The 10317-nt window shown below is 46.4% G+C and overlaps 1 protein-coding gene across 1 annotated transcript; it reads right to left on the bottom strand.

Annotated features, from left to right (window-relative positions):
• Positions 1-1769: 1769 nt before the first annotated feature.
• Positions 1770-8667, bottom strand: LOC124075140 (neuronal pentraxin-1-like). The gene is made up of 5 exons (XM_046418557.1): positions 7734-8667; positions 4773-5499; positions 3975-4225; positions 2559-2738; positions 1770-2447 (listed from the first exon to the last, which is right to left on the bottom strand). Exons 1-5 carry the CDS (start codon positions 8457-8459, stop codon positions 2238-2240), a joined length of 2094 nt encoding a protein of 697 aa, XP_046274513.1. The 5' UTR covers positions 8460-8667; the 3' UTR covers positions 1770-2237.
• Between the last annotated feature and the right edge of the window lie 1650 nt (positions 8668-10317).

The following is a 10317-nucleotide window of genomic DNA, read 5'->3' on the forward strand; positions in this document are numbered from 1 at the left end:
AGACGTACGGAACGAAGACATTCAGCGTCCAAAGTGACAGCCAGCAGCGTTAGGAACACACACGCTGTAGTTTGTGTCCACTCTGTCCCACACACACACTCAGCGGAGCACCACATGAGAATCAATCCACCGCTGAAAATAGTTCCAAACAAGCGCAGCTTCTCCTTCTCTGTTTGAAAACTACAACCCACAATGACCAGCTTCCCTGGAGAACACCGGCTTCATCCTCATCCTCATCTTCATGTAATGTTGGCTTAACGCGCTGATGAATTCTGTTTTATTTTTCACTGTGAACCGCTTGTGTGTTTCATTAAAGCCTGACGGCTCGTTGTGCCGTTTTATACCTAAAACTCTCCAAAGCAAACCCGTCGCTTCTAGCTGAACTGCTGTGTGATCTACAGTTTCAAATGCTCAAAGAATGCATTTTTACTTCAGTTTGAATTCATAAAATATCTGAAATACTTTTATTCAAAATTCTCACATGTTTACAAATATTTGACAGCGTTTATAGTGCATTTTCTTCCTCTTTCAAGTTTTACAATTCAGTTTATAGTTTTGGCTTACACGTGAGGGAAGGACTGTGGACTGAACACAATGGAATACTTAAATGTATTTACAGCCAAAGACACAAGCATAAACATAAACATAACAAAAAACAAACAAAAAACTCTAACCAACATCGAAATGTACACCAAAGGCGAGAATAAGCAAGTCTTTCTGCATAAAGTTGTATATCATATTTTACATGTTTTATGTCAACGTTCAGCTTACAAACTACACAGTTTGGTGGTAGGAGTCGTACAAACTGAAGTCTATGTGACAAAGACAGAAGGAAGAACACATGAAAGACGTGTCACGATTTGGCCCACCATCATCAGAGGAAAACCGGTGCTGCTCGTCTCGGCATCACAGTCGGAGAAACATTTCGCAGGTATTCACAGCTGTAGTGCGACACCGTCGGGATGAAGCGGTCCTGATGCTGAGAGAGTCTGTCACCATGGCAACATCAGATACCCCTTTTCACTGTCAAAGAAAGTTCAGCACGGGATAACGATCTGAGTTTGACTCAGAGGGGACGGGACTCATAAGAAACAAACACAGAGGAGGGTCGACAAAGTGCTATGTATGCATTTACAACATGAGAAACGCCATAATAAATGATTTTAATAATTAAAAACGGACTAGGTGTACAAAAAAACTCTTTTTTTGTTATAAAAACATGAAGGTGCATCTACAGACAGTTAGCATGAGGTCAAGAACGTTTCATCTCTTTACCTGCTCTGAGTGTGTGTGTGTGTGTGCGTGTGTGTGTGTGTGTCTGACTCTGTCATGTGGTTTGAGCTGGTCAGAAATAGGCAGGATCAGATCAGGTGTCCACAGGTAAATCCTGCTGAGGAGACCTCAGTGTGACGGCAGCTGTGGATGCAGTCAGGTGGTTTGTGGTGCTCTTATGTAAGCGCCAGGCTGAGATCCACTTCCAGACAGAGAATATATCATAACACATCGCACTCTGCTCTGCATTGCCAAAATGCAATTTTACAGTGAGGACTGTCATAACAGGTGGATTACATTTTTTTCTTTTCTTTCTACAAAAAGTAACAGTTTTCAATATGAAATACTAGTATAAAACAGTCTCTCTCTGCACTTTAAAAGGTCCTGCAGCAGCATCAAATCAGCGAGTGCGTATTTTATTGTCAATGCTTTATCAACGATCATGAATCTGCGCAGCTCAGGTCTCCATGTGGTTTTATCTGGAAGCGATCCGTTGCTTGTCAGCCGCTCTTTCACCTCCTGCAAAGTTCGTGCTGCTCACATGCCGAACAACCTTTGGACGTGTTCTGATGGAATGGAATCCTATTATGTGTCCAAAGCCCTGCACACTCTGGAGCCCTCAAAGTTGTCCTACTGACGGCTTCGCAGCGAAGAAGTGAGGGTGTAGGTGGAGGAGGCAGAAAGATCCAACAGGAATGGCAAAAAACAAAAGCAAAAGCAAAATGTCTCTCTGCCCATGGCTGAACCTGTGGCATCCACCTTTTCAGACCGACGCGGGGAAAAACCAGAGCAAGCGATGAAGTGATTCACTCTCTCATCTTCCATCCATGACGACATAAAACGCTCCCAATCTATTTTCAACGAGGGCATATAATCAAAAATGTGGGGATGAAGATGCTGTAGCCCTCGGTGTGTGTGTGTGTGTGTGTGTGTGTGTGTGTATAGGAGGTGTCCAGTGTCAGTCCTTAGTGGCAGGGCTCAAAGGGGAACTCGGTGAGCCCTCCGTGGAGCTCCACAGATTCCTCCGACCAGGACATGACATCACCAACAAGATGGCTTCCACAGCTCGCCTGGCTGTAGATCTCGCTGGGCGTCAGGACTCTGGACCAGAACTGGAGATCAGACATCTCCCCCATGAAGGACTGGGTGACGTCAAAGCGGCCTCCCATCGTGTCCTGTGAGGACCAGAGAAGTGAGAGTGAAGATGTGGTGGGACGTGTGTCGTTAAAGCTGGGGTTGTTTCAGGAAAATGTCCAAAAAGCTGTCTGTCTGTCTGTCTGTCTTACCTGCTCCTGGCCCAGGATGAAGGTCCCTCCTGCTTTGATGGGGTGCCAGGATGACAGGTTTTGCCCTGAGCCTTTCTTCACTCCGTCCTGGTAGGCCTCCCAGGCGCCATCGCGTGTCGACCACGTCACGCACATGTGATGCCACTTCCCATCCGTCACTGTTATGGGCAACGTCACCGCCTAAAGACACAGGTGGACAGACAGTCTCAACCCGGTGCGGGGTCCACAAACTGAGAGTAAAAGGCCTCATTAACCTGGAAAACACTGGTGCCATCAAAGACTTTATTTATTAAAGCGAGAATGTGAATTTCTCCGAAACAAAACAAGGCCTTGCACATCCGTTAAGTGACCGAGGCTGCCATGGGTTCATTTCCACGACAAATCGGTGCTGGGTGACAGTTTGAGGCAGCAGGACGGGGAAAGTGGACTGGTGTGATACGAACAGAATCTCCACTCTGTTTGTTTAAGTGTGTCGTTGATCAGTTTGATGGCTGCCAAGTGTGTGACTGGAAGAAAGCAAACATGACAGTTTATTCCCCCTGCTAATGTCACTCCTACAGACAATTAGGCCAATCAATTAGGATAATCGGATTATTTGCTTTGTTGACTTGTTTGTTGAGCTCACTGCTCGCGGTGCAGGGGCAGGGAGGGAAAAAGACAAACATCTGTCTTCCGTTTAGGGGAATAAGGATATCAGACTTTCAGAGAATGAAAGATTAGGAGCCTAATTAGTATAAATGAATAATTTGCATGTCAGGAATTTGGAAGTTAATGTCTCGTTAAATCATAAAGTGTCATTCAAACTGAGATGCCCAGTTTTCATAAAATGAGATTAACTCCACAAATGGCTCAAAGTCAGGGGAGCTTCTTAACCTTTTCTGAGCCATGACCTCCTTTCTAAAAATGTTAAATTTTATATATGTAGCATTAGCATAAATATACAACAGTAGACTATTGTGTTGAAAGTGAACAGGCCATGTCATGCTTTCATTTTTTGTTTGTTTGTATTTTACTTTGGCTCTACAAGCTGTCTTATTGGGGTGCAGGAGAAAACACAAGTAGCCCAAACTGATGAAGCTCAGCCCTTGTGGTCTCCATGTGGTGTTGCAGCCATGTGTGCTTATGTTTTTGAGGAGTACCATCATAAGTGTGCATTGATGTGTGAGACCTGCAGTGTTACCTCTGCACAGAGAAGCAGATTTTCAACTGGAACATTCATCTACAGGAACTTTGTAGAGTCACAAGTCTTAGGTCTTTTAATATACAGTAGAGTCTGTGTTTTCTGTACCAGAATCAGCTGGGACGACCACACAAAGAGGTGCTATAAGTCATCTTAACAACAAAAACAACAGCAAAAAGGTCAATTTTTTTCTGGCCCTTGAACTGGCAAATTACTTTTCATTGGATGGTTTTTACCTTGTCGTTGATCAGCAGCTCCATGGGGTTGCTGCCCCATTCGATGAGCACCAGCTCATTGGCTTGTCCGGGAACGGCGTAGGAGAAGGGCGTGCCGAGGCCAGGACCTGTTCCTGGCTTCAGCCACAGGCAGATTGTCAGGGCAAAGATCTCGTTGACCACAGACCGTTTCATCCTGGCGTACATGTAGTTGGTCCTCATGGGGAAGTCGAGCAGGAAAGCGCTGGGACTCTTGAACTTCTTGTGGTTTCCTGGTGAAACAGAGAGAGATTTAGATTTGGGTCGGCCATTTTTTATGTTCTACCACTAGCAGCAGTTTAACTAACTTTGTTATGTCCACCTCTTTGTCTTATGTCTGACTTACGCCTGGATTAGGCCTGTAGTCCAAAACGAAAGCGTCCAGGTATGTTAAACTGGTCCACAGGAGGGCCGGTGTGGCTGCAGGTTTTCTTTCCAACCAAGTAGCAGCACACCAGACTTGACTCATTTAATCAACTGATCTCCATCTTCAGACAGCTGATTGGTCAAACGGTGTGCTCTTGGTTGGTTGGCACAAAAACCTGCAGCCACACCGGCCCTCCTGTGGACCAGTTTGACATGCCTGGTGTACACGGACAGCTGTGGACACCACAGATGTGAAGCAGTTCTGTTTATGCTACTTTATGAAGTCTGCTTAGAAGCTGCGTTACATTCATGAGCAGCACAGCTTGTTTTAGCGTAGTGACAAGTCCAAGGGTAGACAGATTTCTCATTCTTACCACAGCATTTCTGTGTGTGTGTGTGTGTGTGAGTGTGTACCGTGGTCAGTGTTGCTGTGGTGCAGTTGGCTGAGTACTGTTTCCAGCTTGCTGTGCCCCGCACCCCTCAGGCTTGTTTCTTTGCTACTGAAAGGCAGCCTCCGTGGGTGATGATCGTTATCATGGTGATCATCATGGTGTCCACGTCCGCGGTGGTCATCGTGGTGACCGTGGTGGTTATCGTGATGGTCATCATGGTGGTCATCGTGGTGGTCATCGTGGTGGTCACTGTGGTGGTTATCGTGATGGTCATCATGGTGGTCATCATGGTGGTCATCGTGGTGGTCGTCGTGGTGGTCATCATGGTGGTCATCGTAGTGGCTGCCGCGATGGCTGCCAAAGTGACCGTGATGCCGGTTGTGGTACGAGTCGTAATGGTAGTTGTGATGGCGATTATGGTGGCTGTTGCGATGGTGGTACCTGTGGCTACCATGGTGGTTGTTGTGATGGCCGTCGTGGTGGTCGTCATGGTAGCCGGTACCATGGTGGCCATCGTGGTGGTCGTCATGGTGACCAGAACCATGGTGATCATCGTGGTGGTCATCGTGATGGCTGTCGTAGTGGCCTGTGCCACGGTGGTCATCGTGGTGATCGTCATGGTGGTCGTTATGGTGACCGTAATCATGGTGATCTGTGGAATGACTGTGCAGCTGCTCCTCCAGAGCTGTGATCTTCCGCTGGAGGAGCTCTCTCAGGGAGCTGGAGTAGGAGCTGGAGGAGTTCCTGGCCTGCAGAAGCATACAGACTTTGGTCAGGACTTTTGATGGTAAGCAGCCGAGACTGTTAGTAAGCTGGGAAGAGGACCATGAGGTGGGGCTTTTTGGTTGTTTGGTTGCTGCTCTCAGCTAACTGTGAGCCATGACACACTGAGCTTCTCTCGTCTCGTCTCCCTCTCCTTCTGCACACGTTCATGTCCCTTTAATGCACGTTACTAACTTGGCATCAACTTCTATCATTATTTAGTCATATTATTACATATTATTATGTAGTATATAATATGTGGTATATGTAGTATATGTATAATATATTATTATTATTGTTGTTGTTATAATTATTACAGTAGTTACTGTACATATTGTTATTATAATTACCTGTAGTTCCAGTACTCTGTCATTGTTGTTGCTGCTATGGATCTATCATCTAAGGCTAATTTAAAGAGTTTGGTCTGGACCTGCTCTACATGGGAAATGTCATGAGATAATTTTTGTTGTGAAGTCGTTAAAGAGTGAGAAGTTGTTTGCAGTAAATGCAGTGACACGTAATGAATAATAACTGATAAGCGATAATTACAATAACAATTAAGATATGAAGTTAAATCGGAATAATTTCCCATCCTGCTTTCAGGTCCTCCTTCCTGCTCCCCCTTGCTCATCCTCATCTTCCTCACCAGCAAATCCGGCTTTGTTCCCTGCCAGCGCACGCTACGATTAACAGCCTCGTCAGGGAGGATGAAGCTAATTGAAGGTGAGGCTGGCTAGTGCCCTTCGGCGCGTGGCCAGAAGCTGGTGGCGTAGACATCCTGTTAGAGGAGGGAGTGACTGAAGGTAAATCCTGGCTCTGCTTCTGTTTTGTCTCACACCTTTGAGGGAGATTGAACGGGATTTCTGGCAACACTTTCCCTGCGCGTGGCCTGAGACCACCTGCGCTGATAATGAGGCTTTCACAGGCCAGCGGGCAGCTGGGTTTTAGTCTCGCAATGTGACACCAGCATCATTAAATGTTGTAACACAAGTGAGACAGCAGAACCACGTGTATGGCCTGTTTTCGGTGTTTAGATAATAATGTCTACAAACCTGAAATGACCAAAGTTCTGGGAGAGCAACAACAACAAGTTAAAAAAGTTTATGTTTTTTAGACATCTGGATCAGTGGGTCCCCAAACCGTTAAGTTCTCCGCGGGGTAAACATGCTGACTCTCAATGATGAATAAACATTAACAACACTAATATGATTATCCTCCCTCTTCTTCTTTGGTGCTCCTGTCCTCCTGTAAGCTTCACTTGTCTCACTCCATCATGTGACACAAACATGGACACAGCGGCTGTTTAAGGCCTGAGGTGAGGGCTAATCAACTTAGAGCAGCTTCCTGTTCGAGCTCAGGCTTGGCTACTGATATCCAGGGGAGAGATCGAGAACCGGAACAGCTCGGAGACAACAGACAAGCAGCCGTGATATTAGCTTTGTGGGTGTTTGTCTGGCAGTGACTGGCAGGTGGTGTGAGCATCTCCCCCAAATTTGGATTTTAATTAAGAACTATAGATATGCCACCAAAAACACCATCACTTGAAATAGACAGTGTGTGCTTATCAAAACAGTATCAGCGTGTCTTCATAAGATGCGTCACTCTCACAGTATTTTTGCAGTGGACATGGACAGACACAGTCTTCCACCTCCCTGCAGTACGAGAAACTCTTGTGTTTAATTCTTAGAAACTGTAACTGTTTCTATTGGAGTCAGTGTACCGCTGAGAGGCCAAATAATGTTCATTAAATTTTGCTTTCTGCGATTAACTCAGTCTGTATCATAAGTTAAATCAGTTAATAATAAAGTTGTTTTCTCATGGCCTCCACGTTCATGAAGTCGAAGCCCCAGTAAAGCTCATCAAAATCAAGTACTTTTAACTGTTAACACTAAACACTGCAAAATGCACCCAACTGCTTTAATTAATTCATTCATGTCAAATTCACAGTTTCAGTAACTCACATCAATCAGTCCCCTTTACATTACCAGGGCCTGGAAGACTCAATGCTTTTGTTTGAACAGTGTTTGAAAGTTTGCAGCTTGTTTAGCTTCAGTGGATGAAGCTACAAGCCGTCGAATCAGCACTGCAGGTCAGTCAAAATGCACATTTTATGATAGCATGTAGCACCAGTTTTTCCGTGTGAAAATGCACTCAACATGTTGCACTCCTCACTGGTTCGTTGCCGCTGATGACAAACAAAGACCTTCTCTTCTTCACTCACCTGCAAGTTCTCAAGCCTCTCCTTCAGCGTCTGCAGCGTTTTGCCCGTCTGTTCCGGGGAGAAGGAGCTGTGTTTTCCGTACGACGAGCCCTTCCTGTGGTGGGGGTCCGACCTGTGGCCGCCGTGGGAGTAGTGGTGGTCGTTGCTGTGATACGCAGAAGGCCCGTGGTGCGACGACGGTGACGTGTGGTGGCTGCTGTGCTGCCCGTGGTGTTCGTCGTGATGGTTGTCGTGGTGATTCTCGTGGTGGTTGTCATGGTGACCAACGCTGTGGTGACCACCGAAGCCCTCGCACAAGGTCAGCTTGGCAGTCAGCTCTCTGATGGTCTCCCGCTGGTCCAGGATGGTCTCCTTTTGTCTCACAAGGCTCTCACGCAGGTGCAAGATGGTGGCTTTGGCCTCGTCGGACATCATGCCTCGCCGGTTACTGCCATTGTGGCCGTTGGTGTGGCCGTTACTGCTTGGTCCGTGGGGCACGCTGGGTGGAGAATAGCAGCTGGGGTCTGCTTCGGGGGGAATAGGAGTGCAAACAAATTTGGGGCTAATGCCATAGTCATGTTCTATGCCGGGCAAACTGCCTGCTGCCACCGCACATGACAGGAAGGAGTAGAAAATTAGAGAACGTAGGGCGGAGAACGAGAGGACGAACCCCAGAGAGCTTCCGACCCATTGCTGCTGCCTTGTAGACAAAGGCGTGAGGCTCAGAGGACTGACGTCTCTGGCCATGTTTGGCCTGAGTCAGCGTTACTCCTTGACCAATGACAGTCCACCCAGACCTTAGCTTTGTTGTGACGAACACCATGAATGGAGGTCATATGCGTTGGATTGGAAGGCGTTGGGGCAAAGCATATCAACAATAAAACTGCAGATCAAAGCCCTCCCAGGCAGCATAAATCCCTTTTGGAGGACAAATAGCATAAACTCTGAGGCAGTATTCCAGAAGTGCTCAAAACAGTGCTGCCAAACAGTTTCCCTTCAAGACAACCCTGGCTCCATGGCAGGTTAACAACCTCTGAGATCTGAGCTGAGGTATCCCGAAAGGTCCATCTGCTGTCTGCTGAGGTGTTGGGCCTCCGCCAGACAGGTGATCCCTTTTGGCTCCAAGGACCTCCTGTGTTCGACAGCCAGGAGTAATCCCTTTAACTTCGGCTTCTAACCACCCATCAGATCTCACAGCGCTGCTACCTATGAGACGGAGGACAAAACAAGATGAGAAAGAGGAAAACAAGGAACAGAAACATAATGAAAAATAAATGACTAATTGGAACTTACTGACTTACTTTGACTTGCAATTTATTGGCTTACAATAACAATTACAAATTACACATTATATAAATTGTCAACTGATAAATTGTGAAAATGTCAACTAAGTTAAGACAATTTAAACAGATGCAAACAAATAGCGGCTGTATAGACAGATACAAATATGTTTAGATAGATAACGGGAAGAGAATGCGTAAGTCGAGCTCCAGCATAAACAATTCATTTCCAATTATCAAATCGCTCCTTCAGTCTGTCAGCATTTCCTGTCCGCACTGAGCCAGCAGACTGCAGTGACGCCAGCGGGCAGGTAAACAGGGCTGAGGGGGAGGCCGGTGGGGGGTCGTCAAGTCTGCAGCAGGCCACACTGTAATAAGATTACAGCCAATTAATCTGGCCCCTAAACCACAGCCCAGCGATTCACATAATGAAGGCTGGTTTTCATTTGAAACATGGGCGGGCCTGTGGAGGCCAGTCCCTCCACGCCGGGGCCTTTGGCGGCAGAGCTCGTCTGCCCTCACACAGCATGTTTATTGGCTATTTAAAGACAGTACAGTGAGGGGAGACCAAGTCAGAGCTTCCCAGCAAATATTTTGATGCCTGTGCGGTGATGAAGTAGAACAAATGAAAACTAAACATCCCTGGTCGTACATAGCTGCATTGTTTAATTAAATCACAAACAGAATGACTTCCAAGCAGCTGCCACTGATGGTTTCCTGACCATGAACACTATAAACTGGTATTAACGTGTCACTGGAAACAGCAGACATAGAAACTATAACAATCAAGGGAAAAAAGTCCTTTTTTGTGCAGATATGACTGTTTTACAGAATTCACATTGTGATGGGAAGGGATGTCGGAATATTTTAGATTATTTTAGACGAAGAGTCAGGGTGAGCTACACTATGGAAAACCCTTCCATCTGCGCCACAGAATAAGGCGAGTGCTCGTTCGGTCAGCCAGAGAGCACGATGCAAAGCCAAGAAGAAGTTTTAGAAGACACAGGATGCTGTTCTCTCTAAGCTTCTTATCTCCACAGCCCATCACTAAGACAGACCGCTGAGAAACGGAAACTGAACGCTCCGTGAACTGACTCCAGAGGAGCTGGATACGTTTTATTCCTTTGTGATTTCGTCAGCCGCTTAGCTTGGCGTGAAGACCTGAAACAAGGGAATCCGGCTAACACACAAAATTACCTCTAAATTTCGTGTTTTCATGTATCTGCACAAAACCGGATGTGTAAAGACACGTTGGTGATTAGATGGAGAAGGTCAGGTGACTTCCTGAAGTTGTCCAACCACCTCACACTGCCAACAGGACTCGA

The sequence above is a fragment of the Scatophagus argus genome, chromosome 17 (genome assembly GCF_020382885.2).
Source record: "Scatophagus argus isolate fScaArg1 chromosome 17, fScaArg1.pri, whole genome shotgun sequence".
Classification (NCBI taxonomy): Eukaryota; Metazoa; Chordata; class Actinopteri; family Scatophagidae; genus Scatophagus; species Scatophagus argus.